The sequence below is a fragment of the Talaromyces atroroseus genome (genome assembly GCF_001907595.1).
Source record: "Talaromyces atroroseus strain IBT 11181 chromosome Unknown scaffold_8, whole genome shotgun sequence".
Classification (NCBI taxonomy): Eukaryota; Fungi; Ascomycota; class Eurotiomycetes; order Eurotiales; family Trichocomaceae; genus Talaromyces; species Talaromyces atroroseus.
In genome coordinates this window covers 233926-253872 of record NW_017971440.1, presented here as the reverse complement: position 1 = coordinate 253872, position 19947 = coordinate 233926, and the positions used below count along the sequence as shown (strand labels likewise).

General features: G+C 47.9%; 4 protein-coding genes across 4 annotated transcripts, besides 1 other annotated feature; 1 reads left to right on the top strand and 3 right to left on the bottom strand.

Moving 5' to 3' along the window:
• Positions 1-1323: 1323 nt before the first annotated feature.
• Positions 1324-1358: a repeat region (Identified by RepeatMasker using a combination of RepBase library and repeat library created with RepeatScout).
• A 526-nt stretch (positions 1359-1884) lies between these two features.
• UA08_06046 (hypothetical protein) lies at positions 1885-3507 on the top strand (the record flags this gene model as incomplete). Its single annotated transcript, XM_020268736.1, has 1 exon — positions 1885-3507. One exon carries the CDS (start codon positions 1885-1887, stop codon positions 3505-3507), a length of 1623 nt encoding a protein of 540 aa, XP_020118831.1.
• Positions 3508-3944: 437 nt separating this feature from the next.
• UA08_06045 (hypothetical protein) lies at positions 3945-6859 on the bottom strand (the record flags this gene model as incomplete). Its single annotated transcript, XM_020268735.1, has 3 exons — positions 3945-4637; positions 4708-6719; positions 6787-6859. The coding sequence occupies 3 exons, from the start codon at positions 6857-6859 to the stop codon at positions 3945-3947; spliced, it is 2778 nt and encodes a 925-aa protein (XP_020118832.1).
• A 2408-nt stretch (positions 6860-9267) lies between these two features.
• UA08_06044 (hypothetical protein) lies at positions 9268-10338 on the bottom strand (the record flags this gene model as incomplete). Its single annotated transcript, XM_020268734.1, has 1 exon — positions 9268-10338. The coding sequence occupies one exon, from the start codon at positions 10336-10338 to the stop codon at positions 9268-9270; it is 1071 nt and encodes a 356-aa protein (XP_020118837.1).
• Positions 10339-16224: 5886 nt separating this feature from the next.
• On the bottom strand, positions 16225-19603 carry UA08_06043 (hypothetical protein; the record flags this gene model as incomplete). Its single annotated transcript, XM_020268733.1, has 9 exons — positions 16225-16246; positions 16370-16582; positions 16657-16795; positions 17105-17172; positions 17238-17684; positions 17751-17971; positions 18084-18562; positions 18618-19514; positions 19546-19603. The coding sequence occupies 9 exons, from the start codon at positions 19601-19603 to the stop codon at positions 16225-16227; spliced, it is 2544 nt and encodes an 847-aa protein (XP_020118838.1).
• Between the last annotated feature and the right edge of the window lie 344 nt (positions 19604-19947).

Genomic DNA, 19947 nt, shown 5'->3' with positions numbered 1-19947 from the left:
ACGATTCTTCTCACATGTAGGTATAAATGTGAATCGAATTGAAATTATTTGCTCGTCAAACTGCTATGAAAGTATCGTTTAACCGAAATTCAAGCAAACTGGGCCACACTTCTGCGGGAACCTCTAAAACTACCTTCATCTAACCTTTCTGCGCCGTCGCCTTCTTTAATTGGCCTTAGCTCAACATGGTCTTCATATCTCGCGAACACACTCTGCCAGGCGAATTGAATTTTAACCCCAGTAAAGCTAGCCAGACGGGCATAGAATGAGAGTAGTCTCGGAAACTCCAATCTAGAAGCCGCTCTCAGGAGAGGAATGCATCCCATGATGATGACGAGACATTGCTCGATTCCACACCTCAGAAAACTGCTGTTGGATTTCCCAGTTATTGTTTTCATAATCGACGCAGACATGGTTAACAAATAAAGCGCCATCGAAGCAATAACTGCGAGTTTGCGACGAAGATTCCAAATGATCATCACGGGAAACAGGACATATGATAAGTCAGAGAAGCTAAATAATGCTCTCGTTATTCATCAGCCATAACAGCAATCTGCCATGAGCAACTAATATTTCTCACATTGTCCATGTCGCATACTGCGCAATTCTTGGATCCCATGCATAAGCCGTGAGCGATGGATTCCATAGCGCTTCTACTGGCGAGACCTGTACCCAAGAAAAAAAAAAAAAAAAAAACAGCAACTAAAACGGCGACAACTGACTGAAGGCTAGTAAAGACAATAAGGAACCATTTGAACCAAGTATGTAGTCCAAATAATTTGATGAGTAGAATCGTGATAGAAAGCCTGGCCACAATCGATACCGCGATAGCAGGAGTCATCACAATCCGAACCCAGAAGAGCTCGTTCATGAGTTCAGTGGCAGTCTGGTCTTGATCGTCTTTTCCCAATCCCCATCTAAAGGCTTCTGTTAGGCAAGCTTGGAAAGCCACCTGCAAGGCCTAATGAATGCCCCTGTTAGTGCATATACATGACAGTCGTGGAGGATACCTAGGTAATGTCCCATACAACGGCAAGAAGCATCAGCCAGTCCTCGATCGCCGAATACTGCGATGTCAATACTCTCTTGCGAAGGTAAAACCGAGCGGCGACGCAAAGCATCGAAATAGAGGTTAGAGTCCAGGTTACGCCGAAAGTTAATGATTCCTCGCTTGGGCTATTGGGCTCGACCAGCATTGTAGACATCTTTAGAGAATGCCTATGTTGCAGGAAATGTCAAGTTATTGGCGGATGGAATGCTTGATTTATGGACTGGGGGTACAATCTAGGCCCCTTGGAAGCTATTTCGTGAGTTACACGGCGACATGCACGCATGCATGCATGCATGCATGCATGTATCGGTTCAGCTCGAATTCGGGTTGGCAATCACTTCAGCCACTATGAAACTGCTAGTCATGTAGAGCTAGAGAACTCTGCGGACGTGCGTTGCTGCTGCATAGTAATTTGCGTAGCAAAGTAGTACAGGGGCCAAATATGCACATTTTCTGCGCTGTCAGCTCATGCCACATGGAATCTCTGGGTGCTACGAGCCAGTTAGGTGCATTTAAAATCCATAGTTACGTAGTACTACTTATCATATCAGTCAGATAAAAGAAATCGCTGGTCGATTGAGCGAGAGTTGAGACAGCCCTAAGCCTATATGTACGTAATCACTAGCGCGTCTTAAGCTTTCCGCCCCGGACTCTGCGCCGGCTTGGCGGGCGGGCGGCTTCCATCCTGAACTTGGTAAAATCTCCAACTCAACGCAACCAACAGAGTAAACGCGTCTGAAGGCCTCTTCAACCGTTATATCCAGCATGCACGACGAAACCTAAATACACGCGTTACATACAGTCTTCCAGCTACTAGTATATACACGCGGTACATGGCAGACAAGCCCGAAATCCTCGTCCACGTCGGAGCTCCCAGCGCGGCCGGCGACGATGCTAGATATCGCGCTCTCGTCGAGTCCAGTCTAGTCTTTGCGCCGGTTTCACATTACTCGGTATTTCGCATCCATGAGAGTGACAATGGAGCAGACCTTGAGGTTAGCGTGGACAACTCGCGCTCACTGTTACTGACGTCGGCACCGGCCTCGTCTTCGTCGTCGTTCGCCCGGCAATCATCATTACCACGACATGAGCAGACGATGTCTTTTAATTCTGGCGACGAGCTGTGTAGCCTCGTAACGCCGTACAACCGCGAGGAGTCTATAATTACACAAGATGCTGGAACTCTACGCCAACCAAAAGAGACGCCGCCCAACAATCTGTCTTTACATGCCGAGTCGACGGACGAAGACAGCTACCTTTCTTTCCAGCCACTAATCCCACTCAGCCATGCCCAAGACAAACCGGAGTCTTTTCAAAAAACGGCATCTATGAATGAGGAAAGCGCTGGCACTGGCACTTTCAGTAGCGAAGCAAAAACCCGTAACCCATCAATAGTCGACATTCAACTGACTCGTGATGAGCTATCTACCTGGGATACTCCTCTAGACGTGATTCCGGACTCACAAGAGAACGACTTGGCAGCAGATCAGACTATTTTAGATTACTCCGTTCAGGTTGACCGATCATTCGTTCCTGACTCTGCGCGCCAGTCGAGACACATCGAGACCAATAAAGTAGGGACGGAGGAAAGTCGTTTATCTGATATCTCGAGAATACCATCGTCTGTGCCCAGTCCGAGCCCAGAACGAACTTCAGAACGACATGTTGACTTGAATTCCGAAGCTCCACCACAAAGTCCAAGCCCTTCGCCAAACCAGCTTGACACAACCACCAGCGTACTCGGAAAAAGAAAGGCCGTCGGAAACGGCAACAATAACGCAAGCATTTCCCCTCAACAACCACCAAATGTTGCTGTCGCTTCATCATCATCATCATCATCATCCTCGCGGCTCAAAAAACGCCAAACCCTCCCCGAAGCAACCGAAACAATCTCCCTCACCACCTTACCCATCGAAATCCGCTCCCCAAACCCGCCAGTCTCCAACTCCAAATTCCGCACCCACGTCACACCAACTCTAAAAGCTCTATCAGAGCGCATGAAACACCCGTCCCGCTTCATGCCTACACAGCAAACCCGTACCCTCCAGCCTTTAGAACGGGGGTACTGGTTCATCCCATGCATCACAATCATACCCGACACTACAACCACAACTACAACCACCAACACTAATACAACTACTTCCACACAGCCCCAAACCTGGCCGCAAACATTCTTCTCGCAATTCTGGTGCTTTCTACGCGACTTTCTAACCGAAGGTCGCGCTGGCTGGGGGATATGGTGCTTACTTGAGGAATCACCAATACAATCACCACCGATTAACCTAGCCCCGACAAGCGTGGAAAACGCGAGAGTTGTGAATTTGAAACTATACACCTGGGGCGAAGTAGCAACGCATATATACCTATTACTATTCCTAGCGACGGAACGACGAATCAAAAAGATGCGGAATGTCGAGTGGCGGGATGCGAGGGACGAGGCTGTTCTAGTGATGTGATTGATATCACTGATTTGAGCAAGCTAACCAATCTTTTTTTGTATTTCTAATTTACCCAAATAGCTACATTATTTATCTATCAATGGATCTACAAGTAGATAGGAAACTTTTTTTTGCGTCGTAGTTAGTAGCATTTGTTATTGATTGATTAAATAGGCTCAACATCGCCAACTCCATCCAAACCATGATAAGAAAAGAACATATGGCATGACAAAAAGTTAAGTATAGTACAATTTTCTTAATCTTTTCCTCCCTTGTTTTCCATTCCCCACCGTGGCTAGCTGTCCGTATAGAAAATAAATATTGTTATTTGAGCAATGGATGGCCATGCGACTGGGTCATGTCATACACATAGCAGATGAAATTCGGTCATCGGCGTGAGATCATCACATCACTTTTGACGCATTAAGATTCGGTCAGGCGTAATCTTGGAATGACTAATAGTTCAATTCTCCACCTCCTGATCCCCCAACAGCATCCAAATCCTCATAGCTCTTCAAACTGCGTCCTTGCACTGCTTCGCGTGGACCCATCATCGCTTGTTGACCGCCGCCCGCATCCAGGGCACTGCCTGCTCCGGCCCCGCCTCCTCCGCTTGCACCAGCAGAGACAGCGCCGGGCGGGAGCATTGCTGCTGCAGGATGACCGGGTGGGACATAAGGTATTCCACCACCGCCGCCAGGTAAACGACCGCCGGGACCGAACATGCCTGACATACCGCGCACGGGGCTAAGACGACCCTGGTTGGAAGCATTACTGGCATTGTGTCCGGCTCGGTGATTACCACCACGGCGATCATAGGGGCCAGATCGGTTGCTATACCGTCCTCCGCTGCGGCGCATAGCGCCTGGCTGGTTGTGGGAAGACATCATGGTTCCGTCGCCGGCTACAAGACTGTTGAAACCTGGTGAATTGACGCCCATGAATCCAGGGAAGTTGCTACCGCCATGGAGGCCCGAGAAAGCATTGGAAACGCCGTTGAAATACGGCATGTTCGCGAGGTTAAAGCCACGCGGCGTGCCGGCTTGCATGTGGTTGCCGGGGAGTGGGAAATGGCCGTTGCTGTTGGCATCAGTTCGCGAAGGTGCGATGTGGGCAGGATCCAGGACGTATTCATTGACCAGCACAAGCTACTTTATGTTAGCAACAGATTAATTTAAAAAAAAAAGGAAAAAGAAAAAACAAGAATAGATGACTTACATCATTCTTGATGTTGTGGTACCACTCCTCATGACGCTTTTCCACATGCTTGCGCCAGAAATGCTCCGCCTTGAATAGCTTCGCACAATCCGGGACTTTGCATCGAAATTTGAATTCGTCTTCCTGCTTGACATGCTTGGACAGCTCCTCCTCCAAAGCTTCCTCAATAGGCTTCCCTCCAAGCTTCGAAAGATCGACGTTCTCAGGTTCTAGTATTTGGAGCAGCTTATCCTCAAAAGTCTTAACCCAGTTAAAGGCACGCTGTAGCTGTTGTTCTGCTTTGGAAAGCTTTGAAGACCGCTTTTCGTCTACCGTTGGAACCTCCTCACCGTCCTCGCTGGGCTCTTTCTTTCTAATGGGAAATGGTTGGCCCATAGCACTAGCCTTGGCAACGTGCTTGGCTTGGTTGCTGAGTCCAGACCTGGGTCGGCGCAGATGGCCACCAGGGCACTTGCGAACCAATTCATGAACAGAATCGCTTTCGAAGACGCAGAAGAAACAGAAATTATAGACCCGACGCAGGTATTCAACCATCAAATCCATCGTCTTTTTCTTCGCCAGGAAGTCCTCGTTATCTGCTTCGCCCTCATCCAAAGCTTCCACCTCCTCGCCTTCTTCAGCCTCCCCTTCATCGACATCCATGTCAACTCCATTCTTTGTCTTCGCGCTATCCGAGGTAGAAGCGGTCGGTTGTAAGAAGCCTCTTGAGCGAAGATCCTCCACCCGTGCCTCAATCTTGGCACATCCATCAACTTGGCCCATCTCTGAATCCAGCTTGCCAATAAGACGACGTGCAAGTTCAAGATCTCGTTCGATACGTTCGGGTGCAGAGAACAGATCCCACAGCGCCTTTTTCCGCGGCTGAGAGGGCGGAACATGCACACCGACATGACAAACAAAGTCTCCATTGACAGCATCATGGATAGTCTTATCATTGATCGCTTCCAGGGCTTTCTCCGCTGTCGACATCGAATGGGATCCATTGGCTGCAGTCTCCGTATCCTTCTCTTCGCCCTCCTCGTCACGGCCATCTCCCCTCTCAACAAGAGCAGATTCACGTAGGGGAGGATGCAAGATGATCCAACCCATACGATGAAATTTCTTGGACGGATTAGGATCACTCAAGCTAAGCCATCTGAAACCGCCATCTTGCTCGCCCAAATGCTCTTTACAGAATTCCTCAATCTTAACTCGACTCACGTTCGGCGCCAAAGTTTTGATGAGTAATGCAGGCTGCGACAAGGCTTCGTCACGTAGTTCCGCACCTCGTGCTGGCAAGAGATCAAGAACGCTAAGAGTCTCCCCGACTGCGGTCGCTTCACCTTCCTCTTTCTCAATAACACCGCCCGCACCATCACTCTCGCTTTTGTAGATTCCCTCCAATGTAAACTCATCAAAATAGCCAGAATCAACATCGCGTTCCCATTGATCGTAAACACCGCGTCGAAAGTCCATCAGATGCCGTCGCAAGGGGTCGCGCACCTCCGAAACGTATCTCTCTTTGAACCACTCCTCACTGCGGTGCTGCTTCACAAAGGTACGAGACATCTTCACCTGCAATTCTGCCTTATAATTATCATAAGCAGTTTGAATCAAATTCTTTTCCTTGTCTCGATCTTCGCGAGCTTCCTTTTCGCCTTTTACACGGTCTGCAGGGTGTCGACCTCCGTGTTTTGCGCGTTCCTTCTCCTCCTTGACATTCTGCTCTGCTCTCCACCACTCGGCAAACCACGTATATCCAACTTGTATGTCAAGGGACATGGGATTTGGGAGAGGATTTGTCGGGATGATCCGTTTGCCCGAGTCTTGTCCCGGGACGTACCGATCAATTATAGCGGGAGAAGGACCGCGCCGACGATCATCGCGTTCGCGAGACGCATAGTCGCGAGTTGGCGTATAATACTCGTCTCTGGAAGCACGGTTACGATCTCCCGGTTCATATCTATCAATTGCAGGGGGCGACCGCGATCGACCACGACCTGCGCCACCTCGTCGTCGGTCCTGTGAGACACCTGAAAAAAGGAGACAATTAGTTAGTTTAGATCCTATATTTCATCCTTAATGAGGTAGCCTCCCCACCTGGTGAACGACGACGGTAAGCATCTCCTCCGCGACCCCTTCCAGGTGAAGTAAAACCATCATATGAATCCATCATGATATAAATCCGCCACTAATTCTCTTGCTCCGTGTATCGCGAAAAGTCACCCCGATCTTCCTGCCCTGTTTGCGATGTGCACAAGTATCGATTCGTGCGTGTATTTTCCCCACGTATGAGGAAGAATTGGTACGGCGAGACAGGGAAGGAAATAGGAACAAAAGAAAAGCTAAGAGTCGACTTGTGAGCATTGTATTGAGTTAAAAAGTGCGGATAATGACGGCGATCAGGCAATTGAATGATTTGAGAAAGCGAAGGCAAGCCAAACAGCGATTATTAAGAAGAGTGGTGATGAGAAAAAGACAAAAAAAAGAGGTAGGCAGTATTCCATTCGAATTGGATGAACGAATAAAGAAGAGAACAGCATTATGGCCGGTCAAGTCTGCAGCATAGATCATGCGTTCGTTCGTTTTATTTTCTTCTTTCCATGAGCCAGGACCAAGGAGGATTGCGCTCGGATGTCATCGGAGGATAGACAAGAGCTTCATCTCCCTGGCGCATCCAAGGCTCCTGGAGTTTCATGGAACCGGTTCCGCAAGACACACTCAAGTAAGGCTTGATTGATGATTGCAAAGAGTCCGATATATTCGAGAGAGAAAAAAAAAAATGAAATGAAAATAGGAAAAAAGAAAGAAAAGAATAGGGCAATAAGTAAGAAGAAGAAAAAGGAAGGAGTAAGAGCAAAAAGAGACACGAAGGTAAGAGGCAGGGGTAGGCCAACAACTAACCTACACGAAAAGAACGACGAAATGTCAGGATAGAAAGTAAATAGAACGGGCGTATTCGTTGTATTCTCTGTGATCACATCTAGGTCGTCTTCCCAGTATCAGAGCAGCCAACAACAGGCAATCCCGACGAGAGCTGGAGGAGCTGTGGTTGTTCCTGGGCGGAGCTAGAGGTTGAGAGAGTCTAGTCAGGTGGCCCGAGACAGGAGGAAGGCTGAAGCAAAGCTAAGCTAAACCTGGAGACGGACATAGCGCGCTAGTCCTGAGGAGGAATAGCGGCATCATCAGCCACCGATATTATGCAGGGCTCTCTCCATGTAGTTAGTATACTGTAAACATGTTCATATATCATATATTTACTTGTTAATTTATTAACAATAACCATACATTAACCTGAATGCATGTAAGGCCAATTCGACAAATGCCATAGTGCAAAATACTATGCAAAGCAGTTCACTTCAGGTTCCTTCAATGCTACCTACCTACACATACAACACATAGATCCGAGCCGGGTGCAAGTTAAGAATGAATCAATAATTGAAGTCAGTAACTTTGACAAAGATACAAACAAATAAATATCGAAGAAAAAAATGAATATCTTGATTCCAGCACGTTGATGATGAGGGGGGAATGAAAAACACGTAATCAAACTGAGAAGTTAGAGAATAGAAAAATCGTTATGGGAAAAAGGAAGCAGGGTATGATGTATCATGTCTGTACCACCTTCTCAAAGAATCGATGGATGAATTGATTGATTCAAATACATCTATCACTGAATCAGTGTCGTACCATGTCACTTCAGCTTCAACACGTGTTGGTAGATCGAAGTGTAGTTTGTTCCCTGTTCAGTTCTGTTATTTGGCGACACCCCGTTTGTGGGTTCGCAATGCTTCGGTTCCGAAGGTACCGACTCGTTTTGACGTATGTTGTTTGTTGTATATGTTCGCCTTTTTTTTGTTCGTTTTTCTTGGCCTTGTTTTTGTTTTTACCAGTGATGGATGCCGTCTCTAATTTGCCCAACCCAGAACCCCAATGACATTTGACAAAAATGAAAAAGCAGCACAGCTCATTATATATTGCGCCGGTCGTAACAATATAGAATTCAGCAAGACTCAGGTATCATCGTTATAAGGATGATAGTCGCTTGCCGAATGGGTGAATCCCAGTTGGCGATATAATGAAAATTTGCTGCCGACGAGAGAAAACGACCAAACACGTACAAATTGGTAATCATAACAGGTAAAGATAAAGGATAAAGATAAATCAGACATTTAAATGAAGAAATAGAAAAAGAAAAATAGGAAATCAGACGAACACAGCAACAACCCTCCCAGTTCACCACCATAAACAGACATCATCAACGTAGAGACAATTGCAATTCGGCAAACACAAAACATTTAAGGACGTTACACATGACGGAAAATGCAGTGAAGGAAATCCAGAAAAAAAGGCGGGGGAAAATAATGATAAAGGAAGAAAAAAAAAAAATCTCATGTCAACGCCGCCTGCTAGAGAGTAAAAGTTCAAACGAGCCTTGAAAAAAAGTCCATGTTCAAAAGGCAGCTATTCATATGAATGGCCAAACTTATGGAACGAAGGGATAACCCTGACACTGAATTTCAGGTGGTTATAAAGTATAATACCGTCGTGTCAGATGAGGGTTGAAAGAGGACGTCGAGCTCAACCATCTTCATCCGAAGGCTCGCCAGAGTCAACATCTTCGCTTTCTTCGGCGCTCGTGCTTATTTTACTCTTCTTTGAAGGGTTGGAGTTGCCATCGTCAGCCACGCCAGACTTTCGTTTCTGTGCCGTCGAGTTGCTCTCACCGGCTGGTTTGGCCACCTCATCATCGACACTGTCTGGACCACCTTTACCCTTTTCAATTGCGGCCACTTCATCGGCTGTCAAGAACCTTCCACCAGGACCACGAGGCCGTCGCATGGCATGGTTGTGTCGTGACTCATGCAAGTATGGCTTGCGACCTTTCGAAGTGAGCCGTAATTGCTCCTCGAGCTTCTGTCGCGCAACTCGTCGCTTGAGAATCCGGTGGAACTGTTTCGCGTTGACATACAGAGGTGATTCCTCTTGTGTGCCGCCTGCGACTGGTTCGGCGTTCGGCGGAGCCTGTTGTACTTGAGGTTGAGGAGGAGGCATGGTTGGAGGAACACCGGGGCGACCTACGTGATTGATGACTGGTTGCGCATTGGGCAAATGTGGACTACCAACATGGCTCATCCGTCGATTTTGCTGCATCTGAGCATTCTGTGACAGCTGCACCTGAGGTGGCATAGAGGGGATCTGGCCAGATACCTGCGTAGGTGATCGGGGATTTCGCTCGTTCTTTACTTGTACACCAGCCATGCGTGGTGACCCACGCGGGCCTGGCGCCATTTGTCCCGCCATTTGATCCTGAGGTATGGGGTAGAACTGGCCCGAGGCGGCCGCGGTGGCCATGGCGGCTGCTTGCGTGGGTGAAATTCCGTAGGGAGGCTGCATCGACGTTGTGACACCGTATGGTTGCGCAAAATTCATTTGTTGATGGACGGCGCCCGGTGCATTTTGGGACTGCTGATAGTGGCCCTGGCCAGGCAGAATCGGAGACGCTTGGTGGTTCTGGGGGATGTGCGCCTGTGGATTTGTGGGAGAAGTCAACGACCCGGCGTTCTGGGCGTTTTGATACGCGCCGGCCATGTGCGATGGAGCGTGAGGGTGCTGGCCATGCGGTTGCTGGTATTGCGGAGAGTATTCCATTTTGTATAGTTTCTGGAGGTGTGTTTGTATTGCTATGTTATGACGATAGCGCTATCGGCGCACTCCGTCGCACACGAAGTGCTCTGAACCGCGATATGGCTTAAGAGCACGTCGTGAATGCGATCGGTAGAAAACCAATCACGGCGATAGGCGTACAAAACAAAACGGTATCAATGCGAAAGGGGAGTAGCCGCTCGTCTCTAGGCGGCGATTCTTCGCGATGGTACTGGATGTGAGTTTGCGCGACGTGAGACGGAAATTCAGAGGCGTTAGGCGTTTTAAGCCAAATGATTCGATAAACTACCGACGATGTCTGCAGCCGCCAGGATTCGCGTCAGCACCGACTGCATCACTGGATGGTCACTGGACCTTGGGGTGTGGGACGGCCGGGCACGCGGGGCAAAGCAAAACATGCAATGACGCCAGCGCCGTTGATGGAACAACGTACCTTTCAGACTCCTTTCTTTTGTCTTTGTGTTTTTTTTTTTCCTTTTTTTCTTTTTTGTCAAAGACTTGTTCTTTCAAGTCTCGCTGATACGTACAACGTTGCCTCGACACGGTTATTATTATTTTTTTAATTTCCAGATGACCGACGAAACGCTACTCTGGCACAGCTGGTCAAGGGAGGGGGGACAGAATCAATTCCTTTCCCGATACAACGGAATGAGACGTGGTTGGGCGCTGATGCAGACGGACCAGGTTTAACGACACCAAGCAAACGATGCGTTGTCGGTGGAAGGTGGTCTGTCACCAAGGCGAGCTGTTCGTGGCGCAGGCGCTGTCAATATGCCTGCGCAAGGCGACAAAGAGCCTAACCCCGTTGGAGAAGCCGCGTGCTCACTGAGACGCGATGAGGCGGTGTTAAGAGCCTGAGGTATCCAGGCGCGAAAAAGCAGGAGTATGCGACGCGGAAGCAACTAAGACTACGACGGATTTGTCAGTCCAAGCAACTCGCGACCGCTGGATTACCCGGCGAAATGACATGAGGGGCTTTGGCAGTGAACAGCTGAAGTGGGGATTGGCTGGAAGAAGAAGGGCAAACAAGGGCAGTTAGGCAGTTGGAGAGAGAGAGAGAGAGAGAGATCGGGCTGTGGCATGGGCTGCTGGGTGGAGGAATACATGTATGCGTTGGCAGACGCGGGAGCTTGCTGCACTTGCAGGCAGAGGACATACCTTGTCGATCCGCGTGGGCAAGGGTGGTAATGCGTGCAAGGCGACTCGCGAATTGCTCGTCACAGCAGCGCAACTCGATCTGAAAGACAGTTGTTTAGCAACCAACAATGCCAGAACCAAAGAATTGGCGCACATGTCAACATCGAGATGGGATGCTTGACGCGCCGAATGTTCGCGCGGGTCGCAGAATGGGGCATAGCTTACCAGAAAAGCTTGGCGGTCCAACGCGCACGATCAAAGTCACGTTGCCTGAAAACTTGGAAGTTGAATGGAGGAGAAGGGTTGGCCAGTCAGACTGTGGGCGTGCGATTATTAGATAAGATGCGTTATTTCCTGGCAGGTTTCGGTGTGGGTGGGCGAGGAAGGAAAGGGAGGGGGATGCAGAGAGGAAAGATTTGTCATGTATTGTCAGAAAACAATGAGGTCAATGGGGGCGGGCGGGGAACACGCGTGTAATGTATGTACCAGGCGTGTAATGTGCTTGTAATGCGCCAGGGAGGGTCGCGGCACGGCGGCCTCTGTTGTTGGGCGCTGCCGGGTAATTGCCCGAACAGGCCAAGCGCCAGGCAGAGGCCTTAGTCAGCTCCAGCCTGAGGCGCTCAAAGCAGACCCGGTGGATTCCGCGCGCTCTACGGCCGTCCGCAACCACCACAGCCGCAGACCGCCCGGATCGCGCTGCCATTGGCTGCGTGGCGTTTCGCGCCCGCAAGCGGACCTCGCCGTGGAAGCAGGATGGAGTATGGATGTATGGGATATGCATGGGCAGAGACAGGGAAGAGGCTGTCGCACATGCAGAAGACGAACAACGAATTCGTCGGCATGGGCGGGCTGGTGATTGGTGTAACAGGACTGAAAAAATCCAGGGCTTACCTGCAACGCTGATTTGCTCGCCGGGCAGTAAATGATGATGTTGCTGGCTGGCCAGACGGCAACAAATCACAATGTATTTCGCTGATTCAGAGCGATTTCAGAAAACAAGTAGCAAGGGAGGGGGGGAGGGCCAATCAGCTGGTGATCGGTCAAGCAATCAGAAGAGAGAAGCGCAGTTAGCGCGCGATGGACGAGATCCTTGATTGGAAGCGCGGTGGATAGGCCAAGGTGAAGTCCAATCGAGAGAGGAGGATTGGAGAGGAGAAGAAAAATCCAAGGGATAAATAAAAATGATAGGGTGGGAGCAGACTGCCACACAGAGCGCAAGGAGCAGCGAGGTTGACGACCAACGAGAGAGAAAAAGAGCGGGCGATGGGGCATTTGTATTGCCGCTGACTGGGCCAAATTTTTTATTGCGTATTGCTCGTGCTGCGTGTGTGTACCGCGCTAGTCACGCCCGCTACCCACCCAGCCTCGAGTGGCGTAACTTACCGTATGCGCCTGTATTCGCGCGTAAACTATGTGATCAGACCCCATCACGCATTAGGACGGCGCACTATATGTGGCATATTATGCATTCATATTTTCTGCTTATGTCTCGTCCAGCGATTCGCCGGATGGACCGAGCAGGATTTATGTATTTACTTTTATAACGAAGCAGAATCTGACGTGTATAGTACCGCACACAATACAGTCTCGTGAATTCCTTGGCTTGGAACATCCACGTTCTGCATCCCGTCCGTATATACGCGTCGAAGTTCGAATAACTACACTTCAGTGCCATGCAATAATTTACTAGATATTGAATAGTGCATCAGGATTTCAAATACTAGCTACTAGCTACATTGTGCCATGAACCCGGTTTATTCGGGATGGATTTGCCAGGTAGGCGCCTAACTACTGTATCCAGGTTGAAAACTGAGCCTAAGTGTGAATGGCACAGGTATCTGCATATATTTTCGATATCACACACTTAGCACAGATCTACGCCTCTTGGCTCTATCCATCGCTTGATGGCAGTGTTGAAACACGCAGGATAGTAACTAAATAGACCCTGGACAGATGCCATATGGATCCTTGACCGCTTTATCCATAACAAGGATCCGGCCTCGGCTTGACCGCCAGTCACGTTCAACTTTCATACAGTGTACGAAGAAGTACAAGAAAAAAAACAATCTAGAGTCGGTGTAGCTAATTCGCTAGGGAGCTTGCAATGCCCAGGAACATGATATCAGTTCCCTTTTTTTTTTTTTTCTTGCATATCTTCTTCCGGCATGGCTTCAGTGGTAGTAGACAGGGTTGAGCCTGTAAAGAGTGTTATTCGCCGGTGAGTCGTAAAAATGTGCCTCTGACATCTGTAAATTTCAAAGCGGTAACCTAACTAGAGTCTAACAAGGTCCACGACGAATCAAAACCGGAGCGCATTGTTTACTTTTCACTAGATCGGTATCGCCGACGGCTGTCTCTGACGCTTATCACCGGCATCTCTTTTAAGAGGTACACTAGACTAGCTGAAGGCTCGAACAAGCGCTGCCACCAGAGCTGTCTTCAAGAACGTAATCGATGCAGCCAATCGGCGCTTCTCCTGGAGTACTTTCACTCAAACTTCAACGAGATGCTGAAGCAATGGTCTCTGTGAATGTCACGGGTGGTTTTTGCTGAGCGTTATCATTGCGTGTCATTCGATGCAGGCAGGCAGGCAGGCAGCGGTCGACGCGAGGGAGAACGACAAAATAAGCCGGCACGTGATGCGATGGCAGCTCCTTCCTGTTGCACATCGGGCCTTCCTGACAAACCACCCGCGCATCATCTACATCGTCTACATGTGCAATGCTTACATTCCCTTGTCCGTATCACTCCGCTCAGGAATTCTGCTGTCTGCGCCAGATCATGCGCTGCGTTGCTTGCCTTATCGTTGGGCAGGCCAGAGTTATGCTAGTTTATACGTCCGGCGGTGCATATTAGCACTGATCTACAGTCTGAATGATCCTAGGAACGTCGCCACGATGTTACCATGTCAAAGGCCATACCCGAAGACATCGAGTCGTCTCGCGAATAACATTGTCAGCCATCAGCCTAAGTTCCAAGCTCAAACTTGTTTCATGTCTATCATCCAAGCAATCCGAGGCAGCAATCTCTTTGTATCCTTCTTCCAAGTTCCCAAAAAAAAGTTGGCAGCATTTCCGCACGGCGAGCCTTGACGGATCAATTGGCCACAGAACTTGACACGAATCACACTAATCAAGCGGATTTGGACGAATGAACCTCGTCATGTGGTTGAACAGATGTCAAGGAGGCTGTGATAAGCTGGCAGCTGAAACATGCGAGCAATAGGAGTTGACAGCGGCCACTATATTATAACGAAAGCCGACGATTTGCCACATGCATGGACATTCTAAGCTCCAATCATATCTCTATGGATATATCCACTCGTCTTGAAACGGTATTACTCTTTACAATAGCTTCGTCTGGGTTTGGTAATCACCAATCGGGGAATAGCAAGAGCCCTCGGTTCAGTATTATAATACATACTGCATTACCCGACGTTGTATAACGTCGAGTAAAACAGCTAATCGTCTGTTTAGGGGGTTTTCTGTGATAATGACAGCGGATACTAGCGTGACTCGTCTTCGTCATGGTTCAGATTTGTGCCCCCATGACTCGGTTATAGTTTGACCAGGATTGCCATTGACTGGAATTGGGAAACCCTCCATACTCCATATGGCGTGTTATTCGGGAGCTATGATGGTCATTCCAGCAAGATCTCCCTAAAATACAGAGGACATACTTCGTTTCGAAGAATGAGGCACAGCCAGGCCCATCAACCCGATCCAATCAGATGATACGACATATTCCTTGACCTTGATAGGATGAACACAGCGATAATTAGATTTCGATAATCATTACATTATCCGCCATACGAGATAGGGTGAATACATGCGGATATTTCGGAGTTATTCACATATCTTCGCGTTTCAGGGGTACCTAGGCTAGGATCCCTTGGACAGCATGCAGGCAGCAGCTCGTTATTTGCGACTCTGATCTTTCAATTTTACAGTTTATCTGGTACGATCAATAGGCTTCAGCTTCTATGTGCAATTCAAGAATTCCGTCTTTTGGCATAATCCAGATCAGCTGATAGATCTCTCATGCGGGTGTGCGCCACTCTGTTTATTGCACCTACCTTAGTCTCGACGATACCAGCTTAGACAATACAGGCATACCCTTTTCCAAATAGTTAGATGCATGAGATAGGATGTACATACTCACCGATTGAAAGTGTACAGTGAGTTTCATCGTCAAAATCTGGCAAATCATATACCATAAACCTCCCACATTGCTGGAAAGAGGTCGAACTCCGAGGGCGAGAAAAAACAGAGAAACAAAAGAAACTGTCCCCCAATCCTCCTAGATGGTCGACCCTTTTATAAATACACATTAGGCACCCAAGTACGACTACGCAGTAAGCAGCAACCCAAAACAAGTGGGTACATGTCCAACGTTAACGTGCCCGAAATAACCCACAATTCATCAATGTTACCTCCATCTAATGCATCCATGATTGTCAGATGTTCCCCCCGAGGTGACTCCTATATAAAGATCGAACGCCATCCTGCTTTCCACAGATGCATATTTAACATTGTTGTTGGGTACAAACTAGCAGCCGTGCCAGGTCATTCATGCAGCCAGCTAGGCTTGTTAGAGATGTAGTCGGTAGCGGACTTATGTCATTGTGCGCAGTTAATATTTAACTAGTTTATTATAGTGATAATAGGATTCATTTATTTTGTCTAAATACCTACGTATGTTTTATTCTAACCCTAATACACCAACTCACGACCATTATATGCGCAACTGTTTCGGTCTGTTGGATCAGTCAGGTATATATCTTGTATATAGTTTTTAAATTGGAATAATGCCAATCATACTTTTTTCTAAATCACATTCTAATCTCCAAGCAGGCTTCTACTAATTTCCGGGGGCATACCCCCGAGCTACACATAGTTCCTTGAAAAAGGAAGCTTCCCTCTTCATAAGCACAGTAGGAGCGTCAAACTCGACAAGTTCACCTTCTCTAAAGACGGCCACTCGATCGAAGCCAAGAATGCTCTCTATCCAATGCGAGATCGCGATGATAGTATGGTTTTGAAATCGCTGGCGAATTACATTCTGTACCATGGCGTCGATCTCCGAATCGAGACTTGCGTATGTTAGTTAGCTATGAACATTTCTAAATCAAACTATTATAACTAACGTTATATATATAAGACTCACCTGCTTGTAGGTTCATCCATTAAGAGAATCCTCTTTTCCGGATGTAGCAGGGCTCGTGCAAGAGCAAAAAGTTGCTTTTGCCCATGACTGAGAAGATCGGGTTTCATCTCCGCTTCTAACCCGCCCAAAGACTCGATTACTGTCCACAAATGCACATCCTAAAGGGCCCGAATCATCATCATCTCATCAGTAGATTGATTCTCATAAGGGCCAAGATTGAAGCGAATTGACCCTGGGAGGAAGAAAGATTCCTGTGCAATGATGTTTAGTCGCGTCCTTAGGGCATTCCGTGACATGCCTCCAATATCAAGCCCATCAACCAAGATACGCCCAGACCGAAGTTCAATCATGCGAAGTAAGGCAAGGAGGAAAGATGATTTTCCACTGTTCCAAGGTCAGTATTGTAACTTTGTCGTAGATTATACATTTATCGGCCAAATATACATACCTTCCAGTGTTTCTCCGGGCTGGATGACCATGTTGACATTCTTCAAGATGTCAACACCGGTGTTGAGACTTTTTGATCGTCAGCTTCCACCTACGTAAATCGTCTTGTCGTTAAGGACCCAACGTCCACTTACTGGTATGAGGCTGTCAGGTTCATTATCTCCAGCTTCCCATGTGTCGGCCAATTCGTTGGCGGCAATTCTTTCTCATCCAGTCTCTCTTCCGGGGTGATGCTGTATTCCAATTCTCGAACTCTGGACACCCCTCCAATAGAAGTCTCAGAAAGAGACCAGCAGAATATGATGGATCTCAACGTAGCATTGAACGATATAAGATTGACTAGTCCAGCGCCCATGAATCCAGAGTTCGATTTAACCTTGAAAGCCAAGGTAACAACGACTACTGCTAGGATCGCAGTGATGATGTCGAGCACAAAGAAAAGCCATTGCTGGATCATGAAGAGCAAATAAAAGGGCCGTTGAGAGCTGTCTAGGCGCTGGTAGCATCGATCCATGCATGCTACACGCCAGCCGAAAGGACGGATAGTGGAAATTCCGGCGACTGTTTCAAGGAAATGGGTGCTGCGCATGACTTCTCGGTCAGTAATTGTCAGACAGTGAAGGAAGCACGAATCGTGAGAAACATACTATAGCGGGCTTCTTGTCTCAAGGTCCAAAAGCCTCAAGCGCTTGGATGTCCGAAGGTAGAATCTCTGCACCGCGATGAACACCGCAATGATGAAAGGGAATGATATCGCAGCGAATGGTGCAGCAAGCGCGATATGAATCACTTGGCCTATGGCAGTGGCAACGCTCATGATCAGATTCATAAAGGCCCGAGGCAGTTCCCCATCAATCAACTGCATATCCTGCGAAACCCGATTCGTTGTGTGGCCAGTGTCCGTCTTAGTAAAAGAATGCAAGCCCCGCTGACATGACTGCCTTCAGAGCTGACTCGTGAAGACTAATTCCAGAACTGACTGCAATCCTCTCCACGGTGTGATAGAAGAAAGCAGCGACGGAGAGCCAACCGAGTGCTTGTAATGCAGCATATATTCCAAAATATTTACCGTTGTGAACTGGGCCTTGAACCTCTGCATCCGTCCACCACGTCAGCCACACTGAGGGAAAGCTCGTAAAAAAGCTGAGGGAAATGGCTAATATGAAAAGAATGATAATGTTGCGAGTTCCCACGGCGTCAATATAGAACTTGTATACTGTGAGATCTCCAGGGTTGTGTGCTGAGTTGAAGGCAGAGTCAGATTTGGAGGAACGCCTCTCAATTTCGCAGGATTGGTTCTGGTGGAGGTCCTTCGATTTTTGACATGGGCTGTATACTATCATCGATTTGCGCCATGAAAGATCGAAGATTATCTGATCTTGAATATAGATCATTGTAAGTCCCCTGGTGAACCTGGCCATTCTCGATAACAATAATGTTATCTGCCATTGAAAGAAACCTAGTACCATGTGTAAACAGCACAGCTACTGTCCCCTGCATCTGTAGAAACCCACCAGCGCCGAAGGGCTTCTCAAAAATCAGCTTCTCGGCGGAGCTGTCCATGCCACTAAATACGTCGTCAAAGAGTATGATTTTCTTCCGAGCATACACCGCACGTGCCATTGCAACTCTTTGCTTTTGGCCACCACTGAGAGATATGCCATTGCTACCAACCAGGGTATCGTCTCCATCAGGAAGGCCCTTGATGTCGTCTTCTAGACCAACGGCAGTTATGGTAGAGTTGTACCATGAGGCACCATAGCTTGAGAATGCGGTGATGTTTTCACGTACTGATGCGTTGAAAAGAAAAGCCTGTTGGTTGCAGACGGCTATATCAGGAGATGTACCGACGTGTACACTGCCAGAGACGATTTGTGCCTCACACAGAAGCGCCTTGCAGAGAGTGGTTTTGCCACTGGCATTTGGCCCAATAACAATGGAAAGTTTCGATTTTGGGATCTTGATGTCCACATTTTGAAGAATAGGGTCATGATCAGGCCATGCAAGCGTTGCTTTATGGACCACAGAGTCATAATTTTCGCTGTTAGTTTCACTAAAGGTACTTATCCCAGTCTTCCTGTTGCGCAGCTCGAATGAATCTCCAACTCTGGGGAAATCAGCAACGATATTGGAAGTCTTGAATTGTTGCACAGTCTTGTTAATGTGCAAGAAGACGCGAGAATCATGCTGAGGGGACAACTCGAGAAACTTTTCGACACGCTTCAGGCACCTCCGTGCACCAATCATCAGAGGAACAAGTTGAAAAAACATGGAGAATGGCGTTGATATGAGAGCCAGCAATGACAACGACAAGAATGCACGTGTCATACTCAACCCATCATCTGATTTCTGGCCCGTGGCGATGAATACTCCATACGAAGCAACTGGCGAGAGATATTGGGGAGCGAAAGCTTTGGTCGAGGTCAGCAGCTTTCCAACTACTTTCCATTTCCAGGCGGCCAAAAATAACGTCATTAACACAAGAATGTGACGAGGACATTTCTTTTCTTCCAGGAAGCCCTCTGTTGAGTTAGTTTCCCTTGGTGAAGTGCTGTTAATATGCAAGGTGGATTAGAGACAAAGAACGCGCGATTTTTTTAATTGCTTCAGACTAACACTGGATTAGTCCCACTGAGATAAGGCCCCCTGTAGTCTAACTACCAATAAGAGGTTACTTACCTATGCAAGAACCGTTAACTTATTGAGATAACAATCTTGAAGGCTCTACGAATCACCGCTTTATGGCTCCTGTCTTGTCGGTAGAATAAGGAGTCGGAAATTACCCAGTTGGGTCGATTAGGGCTAACTACTAGTTGTATAACCCTAGTTAACATCCTCTCCAGC